Genomic DNA, 18,654 nt, shown 5'->3' with positions numbered 1-18,654 from the left:
TTAAAGGATATCTTCACTGGGTATAGGATTGTGTGTTGACAGTTCTTTTCTTTCAGTACTTGAAAAATGTTGTGCCACTTCCTCGTGGCCTCCATAGTTTCTGATAAGAAAGCTGCTGTAATTCAAACTGATTTTCTCTTATGGATAAGGTGTCATTTCTGCTTTAAGATATGATATTTTCTTTTTTTAGTTCTCAGAAGTTCACCTCCGTGTCTTGTCATGGATTTCTTTGGCTTTATCTTGTTTGGGGTTTGATCAGCTTCTGGAATCTGTAGGTTTATATCTTTTGCCAAATTTGGAAAGTTTTCAGCTATTCTTTCTTTCTTTTTTTGAAACTTTTTATTTTATATTGGAGTATAGCCGATTAACAATGTTGGGATAGTTTCAGGTGCACAGCAAAGGGACTCAGCCATACATATACATGTATCCATTCTTCCCCAAGCTCCCCTCCCATCCAGGCTGCCATATAACATTGAGCAGAGTTCCCTGTGCTATACAGTAGGTCCTTGTTGGTTATCCATTTTATTTTTTTAAAAAAATATTTATTTATTTATTTAGGCTGTGCCAGGTCTTAGTTGCAGCATGCGGAATCTTCATTGCAGCATGCAGGATCTTTAGTTGTGGCATGTGGACTCTTAGTTGCAGCATACATGTGGGATCTAGTTCCCCAACCGGGGATTGAACCCAGGCCCCCTGCATTGGGAGCGAGGAGTCTTACCCCCTGGAGCACCAGGGAAGTCCCGGTTATCTGTTTTAAATATAGCAGTGTGTTAATGTCGACCCCAAACTCCCTAACTATCCTTCCCCCCTGGTAACCATAAGTTCATTCTCTAAGTCTGTGAGTCTGTTTCTGTTTTGTAAATAAGTTCATTTGTATCATTTCTTTTTAGATTCCACATGTAAGGGATATCATCTGATATTTCTCTTTCTCTGTCTGACTTACTTCACTCAGTATGACAATCTCTAGGTCCATCCATGTTGCTGCAAATTGCATTATTTCATTCTTTTCATCAGTCATTATTTCTTCAAGTACTTTTTCAGCCCACCTTTCTCTCCTAGGATTCCAAGGACATGAATGTTAGATCTTTTGTTATGGTTCCAAAGGTTCATGAGGTCCTGTTCATTTGTTTTTCAGCCTATTTGCTCTCTGTTTTTCAGATCAGGTAAATTCTATTGTACTATCTTCCAGTTCACCAATTCTTTCTTCTGTCTCTTCCATTCATACGTCCATCCTTTCATTTAGTATATTTTTCAGTTCTAAAATTTCCATTTGGTTCTTATTTATATCTTCTGTTTCTTTGCTGAGATTTTCTTTTTCTTTGCTAAGACTATCTATTTTCTCATGTTTCAAGTGTGTTTGCAAATGTTTATTGAATATTTTTATGATGGCTGCCTTAAAATCTTTGTCAGATCATTGTAACATCTCTGTCATCTTGGTGTTGACATCTATTGATGGTCTTTTTTCATGCAGTTTGAGATCCTCCTGGTTCTTGGTATGATAAGTGATATTCAATTGATTTTGGACATTTTAGGTATTCTGTTGCAAGACTCTGGATCTTATTTAAACCTTCTATTTTAGCTGGCTTCCTCTGACACCACTCAAGCAACTGAGGTGAAGTGCCACCACATTACTGCTATGAGGGGTTCCAGGCCAGGTTCCCCACCTTGGCCTCCACTGACACCATAGGGTCAGTGTGGCCTTGTTACTACGGGGGGTTGATTAAAGTTCTGAATCCCCATTAGACTTCCTCTGACACCACTGCAGCAGGGAGGGGGTGCACCTCATTACTGCCAGGTGGGGGTGGTGGAAGTCCAGGCTCCCCACAGAGTCTCCACTGGCTCTGTGTGTGGGGCTTGTGGGGCTTTGTTACCTCCTGGTGGGAATGAAGGTCCCAGTCCCCTATTGGTCCTTCTCTGATACCACCTCAGCAAGGGAGTTGGGAACCGCATTATAGCCTGGTGAGGGTGGAAGTCTAGACTCCCCACTTGGCCTTTGCTGGATGTGTGGTAGGTGGGAGGGGGGCATGGTTTCTTTATGTGATGTTTGACTGCTGTAGAATGTGGAGGCTTCTGTCCTGCTGTGCTGCCCCTTTTCTGGTCTTTTGGCTAGAGAGGGGAGGTTTTCATTGAGACTTTCTTTTTTGTTTATGCCCATTGGCATTTCTTGGTTGTCTGCTGCTTTGGCATTCATTCTGTGATATAAGGCCCAAAGAAAACCCAGGGCACTCACTTCTAGGTTTCTCTCTGAGATCAAGGACATTAGCTAATCTGCCTTCTTCTCTCCACCTTTCAGAATCTTATGTTTGTTTTATGTAGAATGTCCAGGGGTTTTAGTTATACTTGTGTGGAGGAATAGGGAAGAGTACATCTGCTCCATCTTCTCTGGAGCCCATATAATCTTTTAAAAAGATATTTTACGATATGCTTTTAGAGCCATAAATGTGATCATACCCCATCAATCTTACGCTAAGAATCTAAGACTCTATCTTTAGGAAATCATCCAGAATAAGAAAAACAAAATGCACTACCGTGTTCACTACCTATAATGAAAACTATAATGTAAATGATTTAGTGACAAAAATGGAGAAAGATTAAATTGTGTAACCTTTAAAAATATGATTATGAGGACTATTTAACAACAGAGAAAAAGTGCTTAATATGTCATATTAAAAAAAATAATGCAAGAAAGAGAAAGATTGATAACTGACATTAAAATTTAAGACTTTTTGGGACTTCCCTGGTGGTCCAGTGGCTAAGACTGAGCACTCCCAGTGCAAGGGGGCCTGGGTTTTTTCCCTGGTCAGGGAACTAGATCCCACATGCCACAACTAAGAGTTCTCAGGCCACAACTAAGAGTTCACAAGCTGCAACTAAAAAATCCTGTGTGCAGCAACTAAGACCCAGTGCAGTCAAAAAAAAAAAAGTATAAAAAAAATTTAAGACTTCTTTAGAGCAAAAGAAAAAAATATCATCTTATACATGATATCAAATGGGGAAAAATATTAGTAACTTATATAATTTACAACCAGTTAGTGTTCCTAGTATAGACTGAACTCTTAAAAATCAATTAAAATGAAGAATGCTCCAAAAAAAAAATGTAGGTAAAAGACATGAAGTAGAAATGACATATCACCTTAGTAATGAAATAAATACAAATAAAACAAGGCATATGCCAACATTCTCAACTCTAGTATTAGAAAAGGTTAAAAACATTGTCTTATTTTGGTGTTGGTAAGAGCATGAGGCCATATACCCTCACGTACGTGTTTATAGGAGTATGAATTAGTGAAAACAATTACACTTCTAGGAATCCGACCTGTAAATTCACACTACCCAAAATAAAAATCAGAGTATTTTTATGTTTTACAAAATGGGAGATAAGGTAAATGTCCACCAGTAGAGAGTTGGTTAAGAAAATTATGGCATATATATATGTATGTGTGTATATTTACAACCATTAAAATTGTTCAGCTACAGCACAGCAAAGGAAACCAGAAACAAAAAGAGAAGATAACCCATAGAATGGGAGAAAATACTTGCAAATGAAGTGACTGACAAGGGATTAATCTCCAAAATATTCAAACAGCTCATACAGCTCAATAACAAAAAAACAAACAACCCAGTCACAAAATGGGCAGAAGATCTAAATAGACATTACTCCTAAGAAGACATACAGGTGGCCAAAAAGCACATGAAAAGATGCTCAACATCACTAATTATTAGAGACATGCAAATCAAAACTACAATGAGGTATCACTTCACACTAGTCAGAATGGCCATCATCAAAAAATCTACAAACAATAAATGCTGGAGAAGATGTGGAGAAAAAAAGGAATCCTCCTACACTGTTGGTGGGAATGTAAATTGTAATGTGGAGAACAGTATGGAGGTTCCTTAAAAAACTAAAAATAGAACTACCATATCATCCAGCAATCCCACTCCTGGGCATGTATCTGGAGAAAACCATAATTTGAAAAGATACGTGCACCCCAATGCTCATTGTAGCACTATTTACAATAGCCAGGACATGGAAACAACCTAAATGTCCATCAACAGAGGAATGGATAAAAAAGATGTGGTACATATATACAATGGAATATTACTCAGCCATAAAAAAGAACTAAATAATGCCATTTGCAGCAACATGGATGGACCTAGAGATTGTCATACTGAGTGAAGTAAGTCAGACACAGAAAGACAAATATATGATATTGCTTATATGTGGAATCTAAAAAAAGGGCACAAATGAACTTATATACAAAACAGAAACAGACTTAACAGATATTGAAAACAAACTTATGATTACCAGCAGGGAGAGGAGGGGAGGGATAAATTGGAAGATTGGGATTGACATACACACACTACTATATATAAAATAGGTAACTAATAAGGACTTACTGTATGGCATGGGGAACTCTACTCAATACTCTGTAATGACCTATATGGGAAAAGAATCTAAAAAAGAGTGGATATATATGTATATGTATAACTGATTCACTTTGCTGTACAGCAGAAACTAACACTACATTGTAAATCAACTATACTCCAATAAAATTTTTTTTTAAAGTGTTCAGCTACAGGCTTCATGCTTGATACAGAGAAATGTCTATAAGATATTGTTGCATAAGAAAAGAATTGTTGCATGAATATCTTATGTGCTTGTAATTAAGAAAAGTTATGAACTTTTGTTTCTGTGTGTGTGTAGCACAGAGAATTATAAGGTTGTTTACTGAAAGGTTAACCCCAACTGAACTGCAGAGGATGCTGAGAAATGTAGGAAAGCACGTGAGATATTTGATGAGCACAAACCATCTCTGCAAAGGTGTCTTGATTCTTAGTCAAGCATTTTTTGGGGGAAGTATCATTTTTATTTATTAGCCAACTGATTCACAGCTTTGCTTTGTTTGAACAAGTTAAGTCTTTGCTTCAAGAGTTGAAACAGAAAATTATTTGATTCACTAACTGTAGTTTGTGAACTGTTTTCATACTGCTGATAGTAATGGTAGCACAGCAGAGACCACGGCCTACTTTTAAACTAGCTAAAACAGAATTCTATAAATCAAGAAGGAACATGACTATCCTTGAGCTACAGAAATGATGGGATTGATGCCCTCCCCACTGTCCACATGCTATGAGGAGGCACGTTAGAATATTGAAACATAGTTATAGTTACCAGGACCAAGTGATTGCATCTAAGTTCTGAGGGTTATGAATATTACATATTCACGTCCTATAGTTACGTAAGTGTTTGATTTTGCCTATTTCAAATTCCATCTTTTGTTTCAGTAAATTTTTAAAGCTCATGTACTTTGTTTTTGCCAAATAGGCGTTGTTACTTCCTTGATCAGGTTGCCACTACATACATGATTTGGAAAAGGGCTGGAGAGACCTTCCAAAGATAGATAAGAAAGAGCGTGTCCTCTGAGTGCCCCCAGTCTAGTGGTGATCAGAGCCCTAATCAGTGTGCCCTCTTCTTTCCTGGGCGTGGGGGGCTAGGGTGGCTGCTCCTCAGGGTCACGGTCTGCTTATCTGTTTTGATCCTCTTTTGGCTCATAACTACAAAGGCAAAGAAGAACTACGAGCAGAAATGCCGAGACAAAGATGAAGCAGAGCAGGCTGTCCACCGGAGTGCCAACGTGGTAAACCCGAAGCAACAAGAAAAGGTACCCGGGAGAGCAGACAGCCTGAAAAATCCGAGATTTACATTTATCAAGCTAAAGCCAATTAATAGTCTTAATAAAAAATGGACTTGCACTCTAAGCTCCTGGCAATACCCTCCTTCAGGCCATTAGAGTCCCCCTAGCCAGAAAAACCCTTGTCCTACTTTTGGGGTTGGGGAAGAGCTAGAGAAGCATAGCCACAGGGGAGGGGGTTCTGAGGTTTTCATCTTTTTTCAAAACTCAGCTCATGTATTCTTTATAGCTAGGCTGCCTCCTGCTTGGGTGTTTTATAAATTTAATTTTATAAAATCTGGATATAAGATGGTCAGCAATCAGAAGGTAGGGAGGGATATGTTTTTAGGAAGATGTAGGGTAAGATGCTTGATGACTATTTTCCAATGGCGTTAAGATTAGAGGGCAAGTTGAATGATTAACTCATGAGAGAAATATAGGTTAGCCTTGAACTAGAACTTGTCTCTTCTCAGTTATTGCTTTAAAATCTGTTTTGCCTTTAGAAGCCTAGCCCAGCATTCCTGACCTCTTTTTTGTTTGTTTGTTTGTTTTTGTTTTTGTTTTGTCCTCACAGCTTTTTGTGAAACTGGCAACTTCAAAGACTGCAGTAGAAGACTCAGGTGAGGGGTCTGGGGGGAGGATTGTGGTGGGGCTTATGTTATCCTAAATCTGTCTGAGAAAGGTAGTTTTATATACCATACAATAGTGAGTATATACATATACAGTAGGATTAACAAGGTATGAGAAGGGAAGGAGGGAGAAACAGAGGGAGGGAAGAGAGGGGGGAAGGGAGAGTATATCGGAACCCGGGAGAGTGGGAGGAAGCAAATGAGGCAGCAGTTTCTGGCCATTGCTGCCTTAGGTCTTGCTGCCTGACAGGTGACTGACGGTGGGGGTGGGTGGAGGGGGGGGGTCAAGTGGCAGCTGCTTTGTGACCAGGTGCTCACTCTGATTTATTGGGAACATCTATCTTAAAACCGCTTTTCAGCCCTGATAACTCTTCTCTGCTGTGAAAGAAACAGCCAAGTTGTGAGGCCTTGTCAGCACTGAAGTCTAAAATCCAAACCAAGTGTTTGCAAAGGCTTCTAATTCCCAGAGTTTCTTGCTGGAGACAAGCCTCTCACAACCGTGGTCGCTTAAGTTTCTAAATCCAAAACTGAAGTAAGAGGTGGAAGGAAACCCTGGCTGAGGTTCCTTGTCAGCTTTCACTTCTCCTTCCTTGGAGCATTTCTGGCTAATTGCTTGGTTTTTCTTTAAAAAGAATGTGATGCCCACCTTTGCTTATTTTTCACAAAGATATGATAGTGGGTGAGATGTAATTATGGCCTTCCAGCGTTCAGAGCTCCCGGGAGCCCTGTGAGCTCCCGGAGGGGCCTGAGGGCTGAGTCTGTGAGCCCCCTCCCATCCAGTTTCCAGACCCAGGCCCCTCCCCTCCATTGCAGACAAGGCGTACCTGCTGCACATCAACACTCTGGATAAGGTCCGTGAAGAGTGGCAGAGCGAACACATCAAGGCCTGCGAGGTACCTGGAACCCGAAGGGCGGGCCTTCCTTCCTCTACTTCTGTAGAATTACTTGAGGGCAAATTAGAAAGAAACTGTGGGTCCCTCCTAAAAGACTCTTTTCTGCTTTACTTCCTTAATTCCACAATCTAATGGAAAAGCCTGAAATAAGGGCATTTTTATATGGTTTTAAAACATGCAAAGCAATATCATATACATCTTATGGATGCATGTATATTGTCAAAATCTGCATAGGAATGATAAAATTTAGGATAATGGTTATCTCTGGGGGAGGAGGAACATGGTAGAGACTGAAGAAGGCACACAGAGGCTTTAACAGAATCTGAAGCAAATATGGCCAAAAGTTTTGACAAAGCTGGATGGTTGGTATGTGGGTCTTCCTAATATCACTCTCTATGATTCTGTCTACGTGAAATATTCTATAATAAAAATAATGTAATATTCATATACAGTACTTATATACCGTGTATGAATAATAAAATATTTATAGATGAAATAGTGTATTTGCTTCAAAATACTCCAGGGAGTAGGTGAGTTGGTAGGGAAATAGGTAAAACAGTCAGTTGTGAGTGGATAAATGTTTCACCTGGTGATGGGTACATGGGGATTCATTATGCTATTCTCTCTACTCTTGTATATGTATAAAGTTTTACATTATAAGAAGCTTTAAAATGTAATAGTTTTGTAGTCAACATTTTAAAAATACTTTAATATATAACATCCAATGTTGAATAGTATAGCGTCCACTTTATAGAATAGTTTGATTTTCTATAAGTTGTATTTGCTTATATCCAAAAACTATTGTTCAGGAAGTGACTTTTTTTTTTTTTAATTTATTTATTTTTTTATTTATTTTTTGGCTGTGTTGGGTCTTCATTTCTGTGTGAGGGCTTTCTCTAGTTGTGGCAAACGGGGGCCACTCTTCATCGCGGTGCACGGGCCTCTCACTATCGTGGCCTCTCTTGTTGCGGAGCACAGGCTCCAGACGCGCAGGCTCAGTAATTGTGGCTCACGGGCCCAGTTGCTCCGTGGCATGTGGGATCTTCCCAGACCAGGGCTCGAACCCGTGTCCCCTGCATTGGCAGGCAGACTCTCAACCACTGCGCCACCAGGGAAGCCCCTCAGGAAGTGACTTTTTTTTTTTTTTTTTTAATTTATTTAATTTATTTTTGGCTGTGTTGGGTCCTCGCTTCTGTGCGAGGGCTTTCTCTAGTTGGGGCAAGCAGGGGCCACTCCTCATCGCGGTGCGCGGGCCTCTCACTATCGCGGCCTCTCCTGTGGCGGAGCACAAGCTCCAGACGCGCAGGCTCAGCAGTTGTGGCTCACAGGCCCAGTCGCTCCGCGGCACGTGGGATCCCCCCAGACCAGGGCCCGAACCCGTGCCCCCCGCATTGGCAGGCAGACCCCCAACCACTGCGCCACCAGGGAAGCCCGGAAGTGACTTTTAAAACAACTTTTTTATTAAGGAAATTTCAAACATACACAAGGATGAAAGACAAGTGCAAGGGCCCCCATGTACTCATCAACTAGCTTCAACAATTGTGACCGTCTTGCCAGTTGAATTCACTCATTCTGGGAGGGGGTGAGAAGGAGGGCAACTCTTTGAATTGGAGGCTCTGGCAGGCTGCCCAGGTACAGATGCCCATTAGGCAGTTGGAAATGTGAGCTGGAATTCAGGTTAGCACATTGATGTTTAGGTTCATCATCACCTCTTACCTTCAGAACTATATCCAGTCCTATTTGTGTTAATATGTTATTAGAATCCATTTGCATTCTTTGCCTGAGTAAGAGTTTATGAGCGTCCTTGGTGGTGGGTGGGAGTGCACTAAATGAGACAATAAGCTTACAGGTAATTCAAGGTTGAAATTGTTTCTTAAGTCATAGCCAGTCTAGACAGATGGCCCCTTTCTCTGCATATGTACCTGTAGTTTTGTTTCTATAGGTGTTTGAGACTCAAGAATGCGAACGAATAAACTTCTTTCGGAATGCACTGTGGTTACACATGAATCAGCTGTCACAACAATGTGTCACAAGTGATAACGTAAGTCAGAGGCATCCACGGAGGATGCTTTGCATAAAGATTAAGTAGAGTGGAAGGAACCATAAACATTTATTAGTTCACCCCCCTCATTTGAGACCCAGGTAGGTACAGTGACTGGTCCAAGGCCACACGGTGAGTATGGACCCAGATAAACACCTAACCTGCCTGACTCTTGTTTCACTTTACCACCATGACTTTCTCTCTGACAAATTCAGGGTTAGAGCAGGAGAGCAGAGAAGGGAGACCCAAATGCAGTTTAATTTATGGAAAACAGAGATGTCACAAAATGAATGTGAGTCCCAGAGACTGCTGCAGTCTGAAACGGGGTCACTCCTGGACGGCACCAAGGGCTAGCAGACTGAGCCATGCCCAGGCTAACGGTCACTCCAGGGCTCAGGATTTACTTCAGCAGTGTTCCAGGGCCATTAGTGATCCAGGTTTAACTTGTACACAGCAATTGTCATGGGTTCCCCGGTCTCAGAGGGACATGAATCAAATTATCACAACCTTCTTTCCTAAGAAATAGCCACCCTCGCTTAGATGGAACATTCACTTTAGAAGAATAATTAAACACCCAGAAAACAAGTAGGATTGACTGGAAGAACTTTTCTCCTATTGTCTTTGCATTTATGTGTAGAATTGGTCATGGTACTTGGTATCTATTTTCTTTGTCCCATCAGTAGTTTAAAAAAAAAAAAAAATCTTTCCACCAAGGTTTCTGTGCTGCTACAGAAAAAAAATCTATATTTTTTGTCGTCTTCAAAAAAAAATTTAAATGCAGATATGCATCAGAGAAATCCCTTTATATGAGTCCAGGACTTGGGAATGTCTTCTTTTTTCTTTTCAAAGCAAAATTTGGGAAACAGCCATTCATTAAACCTCCTACTTTAATAAGCCGTGTCACCATTTTTATGGACATATACCTCTATATACCTGATTTATCTTCTTTTTGTTAGATGTATGAAGAAGTCCGTAAGAGTTTAGAAATGTGCAGCATTGAGAAGGACATTGAGTACTTTGTGAATCAACGCAAAACTGGACAGGCTCCACCAGGTGAATGGATCTGTGGGGTGGGGGGTTAATTAAGCAGTTCTATTAGTCTTTCTTGTCACAGGTCATTGAGAATGGAAGTCATCAGCCTCTTAATGTGTTATGTCTTGATAATTCCCTAGCACCCATCGTGTACGAGAATTTCTACTGCCCCCAGAAGAATGCAGCCCCACCAGGAAAGCCTACGGGGCCTAACTTGGCAAGGTAATATCCAGCTTTCTTTCACATGAAGAAAAGTACTTTGGGGGACTTCCCTGGCGGACCAGTGGTTAAGACTTCGTGCTTCCACTGCAGGGGGCGCAGGTTTGATCCCTGATCAGGGAACTAAGATCCCACATGCCGCAGTGTGGCCAAAAAAAAAAAAAAAAGAAAAGAAAAGTACTTTTAAAGAACATTTTTATTTTTAGTGTTCCAATTCTAATATGGACGTATTAGAATCAGGACATATCTACCATTGCATTTGCTTAGTGAGGCTGCTAGGTTTTTGGAAATAGCATTTTTAGGACAAATGTTAAATGGGTTGTACTAGTCATAGTTCAAGGGGGATTGTATCATGCTTGAGTGTAATTATTATTACTCATGCATGAATCCTATACCTTTCTTGTAGAAAGCAAGAGTTGGCAAACTCTGGCCCCCTGTGAGTCAAATCTGACCTACCTGTTTTGGTAGGGCCTGCAAGTTAAGAATAGTTTTCATGTTTTTAAATGGTTGAAAAAAATTGAAAGGATACTATTTTGTGACATGTGAAAATTACATGAAATGCAAACATCAGTGTTCATATGTAGAGCTTTGTTAGAAGATGACTGCACTCATCTGTTTCCATTCTGTCTACGGCTGCTTTCTCATTGGAGCTGAGTAGTAATGAGATAGAAATGCTGTGTGGCCAGCAAAGCCTAAATCATTTGCTTTCTGGCCCTTTACAGAAAAAGTTTGCTGCCTTGATATAAAGGATTCTGAGGGAAGAGAAACTTCTGTTTCATATACAGTCACCTCGAAGTCTAAGCTGTTGAATTTTCAGTCCAGTTTTTAAAAAGATCAGGGAGTGTTTGAGGGGGAAGTGCAAGTTCATCACCAGTGTTTAAGAATGCCAAGCGCTGCTCAAAGCAGTAACTTTGAATTAGTTCCTTTAACCCTGACAGCAAGGTAGGAACTGTTTGACTTCCCATTTTGCATCAAGGCGATCAGAAACTCTTGCCCACATGACTACATGACTGAGATTTCTGGGCTGCGGGGCAGGGCTCTGTGCATCCTGCTCCCCAGCACAATGTAGTGTCTGCAGCCTGGATCCAGGAGGTCAACGCTGCAGAGCTTTTGCTTCATCTGAACTTTTCTTAACCCTCCAGAGCAGAAACCAGATCTGATTAGCATGCAGTGTTTGTAGAGTGAAGTAGAAATTTAGAAAAATAACAAGAACTTATCTGAAAGATTTTGGTTTTCATTTCTTACAGGAGAAGACCTCTCCCAATTCCTAAAAGTTTACCAGGTAAAGACTGTTTGAAATCTTAGGTCAGGTATTATTTAAGGTTGAGTAGCTAGAATTTTGAAATAAAAGGAAAGAAGGGAATAAATAGAATCAAATTTCCAAGAGAATGAACCTATCATTAGAAACTATAATACTGTTTGTCACAGAGTGGAATTTGGTAATTCATGGTCTATTTTATAGCTTATCCAAGAGAATTCAGCTACTCAAGTACCAAAAGAAACTTACTAGGCATTCTTACTAAGAGATTATTTCTCTTATTTCTCCTATTATTTCTCTCTTGGACCATGAGAACAGCAAAACTGAGATATAGTTTCCTTTGGATTACACAGAAATATAATTTATAGAAGATGTCTGGAAACATGTAACCTAATATTATGTATTTTGTACACTGCCTATAATTGGATCTTTCACTGAGCACCCTGGTCTCTTTTTCTCTCTGAACTCCTATGATACCTCTGGGAGAACCACACACTTAATGCTTTTTGTTAATTTGTATTTCCTGGATAATTACAAGATCCTTAAGGGCAGGCACTTTGTTTTCTCCTGAATCAGTCGCAAAACATAACACAGTATTGGGCACATAGTAGGTGCTCAACAAATACCTATTATTTGAATAAAAGAAAGATATGCCTATCTATGTTCAAAGGAAGAGGGAAGAGACATCTTGGGCTGCATTTAGCATCTTAGCAAAAATTTAGTGACTGAAAAAAATTTAGTGGCTGAAATTACATCTTTGAACTAGATAAGGATTTAAGTTAATTGATTTCTTGTTACCTTATAATTACCACTTGATACTGTGGGACTTACTTTTGTCCATTTTTGAAGATGATTATACTGTGGGGACTGCTATCTGAGCATGGTTGAAAAATGGCAAAGAAATCATAACAAGGATTTCCAATATGTTTTCTGACTTGTAGTTATGACTATTATTTGTAGGTTTTGTTGCCAGATATGTTTTCTTCTTACAAAATGGCAGTCACCAGACTCTGAGTGGGATGCCTTGATTTGAAAAGGGCTAAGATATTATCATGAAAAAATGTTAACTTAATGTTGCTCTGTGTTCTGCCCTTTGCAGATGACCCTGATTATTCTTTGCTTGATAACTACAATTTGATCTATCAGTAACATGAATGGTAAGAACCTTTCATCTTCACAGAATCAAGTTGCGTTTAGACTGGTGATTGTATTTTTGAAGTGTTTGAAGCTTCTTTATAACATCACTGCAGGCAAACAAGGCCTTGCATCAGGCCTTGCACTGGTGGGCATGGTGCCCCTGCAGGATGGCCTCTGGTTCCCACAACTGAAAGGGGACCGAGACCACTCCATACCTACTTAAATGAGGGTAATTCCCCTTCTTTATTCTGTAACTCTTTATTTGCTCTTATTAATCTCTTTCATGGCTATTACACACCTATACTTAAGGCAGTGCTACAAACAAATACACCTACTCCTCACTGTTTAAGTAATTTAGCCTCTAGTGCTCTCCCCCATTCCCCAAAGGGGAAAAGTCAAGTAAAAAGAAGTCAGTGAAAATAAGGCAGGTGATATCATGCTCAGCAAATACACAAGAGCATTGAAGGGGTCATCCTGCACCAGATTATTAGTGCTCTGAACTAGTTAGTAAACCAGAGGGATTCCTAGAGCCCAACTACTAAGCCAACTGTGGCTGCAAAGGTGATTCTTCCCATTTGGCACTCAGGAGCTTGCAACATGCCCCAGGTCAATATCAGTCTTCACAGCTGGAAGGAATATCTCTGAAGCCAAAACAGCAATACTAAATGAAACTCATCACGAACTGTAATTCTTTTAACCCAAATGGGCATATATATGCATATATGAGCAAAGAAAAAATCTTAAAGGATATCTTCCTAAACAGATAATAGTTTTTCTTTTTGCTCATCCATGTGTTCTAATTTGTCTACAATGAAAATGTGTTACTTCTTTAATTAAAAACTGTTTTAAAGGCAGCGGCGCGGGTGGTCACGGGCTGCCAGGCCATGCCGCGCGGAGCTTGCGGCCGGCTCGCCTCAGCGCTGCGGGGGACGCGCGCACAGCCGCCCGCGGTCGCCCGGAGGTGTGTGCACGCGTCCGTGTCACGGCCGTCCCCAGACCAGAGCGAGCGGACGCGGGAACCGCCCCGCGTCTTCGACCCAGCGCTGCTGGAGTTCCTGGTGTGCCCGCTCTCCAAGAAGCCGCTCCGATATGAAGCATCGACAAATGAACTGATTAACGAGGAGTTAGGAATAGCCTATCCAATTATTGATGGGATTCCTAATATGATACCACAGGCAGCTAGGATGACACATCAAAATAAGAAGCAAGAAGAAACGGAGCAGCACTAGATCATACGTAAAAACGACCACACACACAACTGAATTTTCTAAATACCATCCACCTTTTAAAAAGTCAGAGTGGCGGGTAATAAGTGGAGGGGAAGAATGTTTCTGTCTCTTCCTACGTTGACTGTCCTTATTCCGTTGGTCTCGTTAGCAGGGCTGTTATACTCGGCCTCCGTGGAAGAAAACTTCCCCCAGGGCTGCACTAGCACAAGCAGCCTGTGCTTTTACAGTCTGCTCTTGCCGATTACCATACCCCTTTCTGTGTTCTTCCACCTTTGGACTTGGATGGGTATTAAACTCTTCAGGCATAATTAATACAACCAGAGCCAAGACGGTATATCCTAAGGATAGGCTTGAGTGTCTGCCTCTGAAAGCTCAACTACATGGAAATACTGGACACCCACTTAATGTGCAAGAAAGATGCTTTGCCTCGCTTCTGTCAGAGGTTTAGGATTAGGGGAGGCTTAAGCTGCAGAGGCTTCTTTATTGTACTTTGGTTCTGCCCTTGTTTTTTGAAGGTTCTTATTTATACCTGGGGTATCAGGAGAAACATTTCAACAGAGTGTCTTGTTGGAAATTAATAGCCCTAGCCATCATCTGATGACTTTATGTCTTATCCCATTCATAATTAAAAGTTACTAATTTGAAATCTTATATGTTTATTTTACATTCAGAGTCTGGTAAAGTCACATGTTAAGGATGACTGAAATAATTCCAGAGGAGCTCTGTTGGGGTAGTTGTAGAGAAATGGATTTGAACTAATGTGGTATAAAACTGTAATAAAATGGAAACTTCATGTATTTGCCAAAATTCTGAGTTTGTAAAATTACCTTCATTTCTTTGGCATCACATGCTTACATTAATAATAAAATAAGATATTGACATTTTCCATAAAACAATTTGTAGTTTTGTGGGGTTTTTATCCCCCTTTGGTCACTAGAGTGTGATTCTAAGGAAGAGAAAATGTAAAATATTCTAAATTTTAAACTTAGAATATTTAGAGAGACACATAATAGCCAAAATAGAATAATTTCCCAGGAAAGTATGTGCCTCTGGAGGTAGAGGTGGGGTTGAAAGGTTTGCAAATAGCTAATTGTGTCCTATTGAGTTGAGGGCTACGTTTTGAGGCACATTTCAGTTTATTTTCCTGCCACAGGAGACCTATTTAAATAGCACTACTAAGGGCATGAGCATTTTACACATTAATAGTTCCTGATTTTCCAGAACTTTCAACAAGATTGATGAGTACAATAACTCTTTCAGAAGTGTAACATAAATATTTCAGTAGTTACCCTAAAGAAACGTAAGAACTGAATATAACCTTAACTGATTCTTAATAGAACCTTAAAGTAAGTTTAACAGAACCTTTAGATAGTGATTCTTCCCCTTCAAAAGACAATTAAAACAAGGTTGGATGTGTTTTCTGTTGCATTAATTCAATGTATATACTGTAGTACAAGTCATGTTTTAAAAACTACTCTATGGCAAGGACATCCCTGGTGGCACAGTGGTTAAGAATCCGCCTGCCAATGAAGGTGACACGGGTTCGAGCCCTGGTCCGGGAAGATCCCACACGCCGCGGGGCAACAAAGCCCGTGCGCCACAACTACTGAAGCACACCCACTCTAGGGCCTGCGTGCCACAACTACTGAGCCCACGTGCTGCAACTACTGAAGCCCGCGCACCTAGAGCCCGTGCTCCGCGACAAGAGAAGCCACCGCAATGGGAAGCCTGCGCACCGCAACGAAGAGTAGCTCCCACTTGCTGCAACTAGAGAAGGCCCATGCGCAGCAACGAAGACCCAATGCAGCAAAAAAAAAAAAAAAAAACCAAAAAAACCCTCCTCTATGGCAATATACAAATAACACGGAAGACAATAGAGGTACCCATCATTTCCTGAAATGGCATTATTTTTCTTTTTAATGTGCCCTAAATCTCACTATGGTCAGTGTAAATGAAAGAATTTTGCTGATAAAACAAGCACTGTATTCTGAAATCAACTGTGGTAATGATTGCACGATTCTGTGACTATACTAAATCCACTGAGTTGTACAATGTACATGGCTGAATTATATGCTATGCGACTTGTATATCAATAAAGCTGTTACCAAAAAAAAACCAGAAAAAAACAAAACAAAACAAAAAAAAACTGTTTTAAAGAGTTGGTCCTCTTGCGTATTCCTGATCTTAGGGTGTTCTTGGGAGTGACAGGAGGGGTGGGTAGGATTCAGGGAGTTGCAATGGAACTAGAAAGACCTTTCTCCCACCCTTCTTGGGTTGGTGTTGGTGATATTTACTGTCACTTATGAAACAAAACAGGTTTTTTAACAGCGCTCCGTGGTGGTTTTCCTCCAGTGTCCTCTACCACTGAAAAGTGCTTGGAAGTGGGCACATCAAACATTACTTGCCTGCACTCCTCTAAAACCACCCACTTTGTGACTTAACGGCCAATTAGCTGTTAGGACAGAAGCCATGGTTTTCTTGATTAGACAGAAATAATCAGAAAGTATGATTTATATTTACATGTAAGTCTTTAAATTGCTTAAGAAGTGTGTTTATAATATTTAAGGAACTTTGCTGCGAAAGATAGTGGATATTGAAGACATAAAAAACCGCATCCTCTAACTATATATACCTTTCTGACCAACAAACAAATTGTAGTCTTTACAACCAGTCATCACCTCTGCTTCACTTCATAAGCCTCTCTCTTTCTCATGGAAAGAGGCCCGGCCCATTCTGGAGGTAGAGCAAGAACATGGGAAATCAAGTGACTTGGTGTTCAAAGGTAGAACCTGCTCTCTAGAACACCATGCAGTGATGGCTATGTGGTGGGGCATCCGCAGCTCCAAGAGTTTCTTTTTTATTTTTTACCTTCCTTTTTTCCTCTCTCTCTTCTTCCTTCCCTCCCTCCCTCCCTTCCTTTTTTCCCCTTCCTTTCTTCCTCGCTTCATTTCTCTCTCTCTCTCTCATTCCTCCCCACCTGTCCCTCCTCTCTCTTTTCCCTTCTGCCCTCCTCTCTTTTCCCTTCTTCCCTCCCCACTTTCTTCCTTCTCTTCTCTTCTCTTCTTTTCGTTTTTCTTTTCCTTCCTTTCTTTCCCTCACCCGTTTGGGTAAAGCATATATTCTAGTTGCTTAATAATAGCATTTGACCCAGCAACTGTAGTTCCTCAGAGCCCAAGGATCTGCTGTTTGAATGTAAGATGCCAATACCAACACATTTACTGAAGTTTGGTCATTTCATTGGGCCTTATTAGTGTCTGTGCCAGCTCAAGGAGTAGGAATTGAACATGTATAATTGACTGAATTTAAGAGAATTTTAAAGAGGGAGTCTACCTTTATTAGTAACTTAGTTAAGCGACATCACAACATTTAAAATAGTTTGAACCTTCGGAATTGACGTTTAAATAGGAATCTTCAGGAATTTGCGATTTGTTCTGCAATTGTTGATTTTAGCTGCTATTCTTGTTTTTAATTCTAACATGTTTAGGTAAAGATAGATTATGACTTTTGAATTAAAAATATGTATATAAAAATATAAATGTATGTGTTATTTATCATAAAGCAATGTTTTTATTCCATTTTTCATCACTTGGAATACCCATTTCTCACTGTTTATTTTCCTTGGCCAAGCACATTGTCCTTGTTGAATAAAATCTCAATGTAGGAGCAGGGTGCTGATATGAATAGTTAATTCAAATGAAATTTCTTTATTATTTTCTTTCAGAAAACAAAGCTTTTTGTGGTTGGTGCTTCTGTGGCATGGACGGAGGCACTTAAAGCAGCAGAATCTGTAGAAATTACGTCAATCATGAAGACTTTGAAGTGAACCCTTGCTATAATTTTTTGATATTTTAAAATTTATCGTAGACATTTAGTTCAACTTAACCTAGTAGAGTTCTGCAGTTTTTAAAAGAAGTTTGCAAATTGCCCAACACTGAAGAATTATACTTTTCCAATCAAGTTACTAAAGTTGTGAATGAACTGTGTTTTCTGCTTGATTCAAGAAAGTCTGTGGATTTGAAGCCTTGACTCTTGGGGGTTGGGGCAGGGATGGCTGCAGAGGAGTCTGAGCCAGCAACTCAGCAACTCAAGAAGCTCCTTTGCCTTTTGGGGGCAGCGTGGCTATGGAATTTACACAGTGACACATACTCAGTGGTGTAAGATTTAAAATCTTCCTTTTTGGCTGGAAGGTTTAGAGGCCATCTGATAGCACTTTCTCACTTTACAGATGAGGAAATGAGTCCCAGAAGTGTGAAATCGATTTCCTTACAGTTCTTCCAGCTGACTAGGGACAGACGCAGAAGGAGAGTACAAGCTCATCCCCCATCACCATCCTTCTAACCCTTCCTGAGGCTGTGATGCGCATGTTGAAATTTAAGACGCCAAATGTTTTTGCCAACATCTTTTCACTCGGGAAAGTTACCAGGGTTAAAATGTCAGATTTATTTTTATATGGCTCACTGTGTGTACTGAACTACAGAGCACCATATTTAATCTAATCTAAGAAGCCATTCGTTGTAAAACATCCTCTTACTTTATATACCACT

General features: G+C 40.3%; 3 protein-coding genes across 3 annotated transcripts in view; all 3 read left to right on the top strand.

The window, feature by feature from the left end:
• The window catches only part of PSTPIP2 (proline-serine-threonine phosphatase interacting protein 2), an 86,737-nt gene extending 73,836 nt beyond the window's left edge, over positions 1–12,901 (top strand). The window contains exons 7-14 of the mRNA XM_068563404.1: positions 5,565–5,663; positions 6,247–6,292; positions 7,115–7,194; positions 9,137–9,235; positions 10,192–10,288; positions 10,408–10,489; positions 11,734–11,768; positions 12,844–12,901. Of these exons, the coding sequence (XP_068419505.1) occupies positions 5,565–5,663; positions 6,247–6,292; positions 7,115–7,194; positions 9,137–9,235; positions 10,192–10,288; positions 10,408–10,489; positions 11,734–11,768; positions 12,844–12,893 (588 nt within the window). The 3' untranslated portion in view covers positions 12,894–12,901. The remainder of the gene's footprint in view (positions 1–5,564; positions 5,664–6,246; positions 6,293–7,114; positions 7,195–9,136; positions 9,236–10,191; positions 10,289–10,407; positions 10,490–11,733; positions 11,769–12,843) is intronic.
• On the top strand, positions 11,742–14,197 carry LOC137776731 (protein preY, mitochondrial-like). The gene is made up of 3 exons (XM_068563405.1): positions 11,742–11,768; positions 12,844–12,901; positions 13,733–14,197. Exons 2-3 carry the CDS (start codon positions 12,899–12,901, stop codon positions 14,108–14,110), a joined length of 381 nt encoding a protein of 126 aa, XP_068419506.1. The 5' UTR covers positions 11,742–11,768; positions 12,844–12,898; the 3' UTR covers positions 14,111–14,197.
• LOC137776732 (phosphatidylinositol N-acetylglucosaminyltransferase subunit Y-like) lies at positions 14,140–16,241 on the top strand. The gene has a single exon (XM_068563406.1). The coding sequence runs from the start codon at positions 14,207–14,209 to the stop codon at positions 14,420–14,422; it is 216 nt and encodes a 71-aa protein (XP_068419507.1). The 5' UTR covers positions 14,140–14,206; the 3' UTR covers positions 14,423–16,241.
• The last annotated feature ends 2,413 nt before the right edge of the window (positions 16,242–18,654 follow it).

This window comes from Eschrichtius robustus, chromosome 14 (genome assembly GCF_028021215.1).
Source record: "Eschrichtius robustus isolate mEscRob2 chromosome 14, mEscRob2.pri, whole genome shotgun sequence".
Classification (NCBI taxonomy): domain Eukaryota; kingdom Metazoa; phylum Chordata; class Mammalia; order Artiodactyla; family Eschrichtiidae; genus Eschrichtius; species Eschrichtius robustus.
This window is presented reverse-complemented; position numbering and strand designations above follow the sequence as displayed.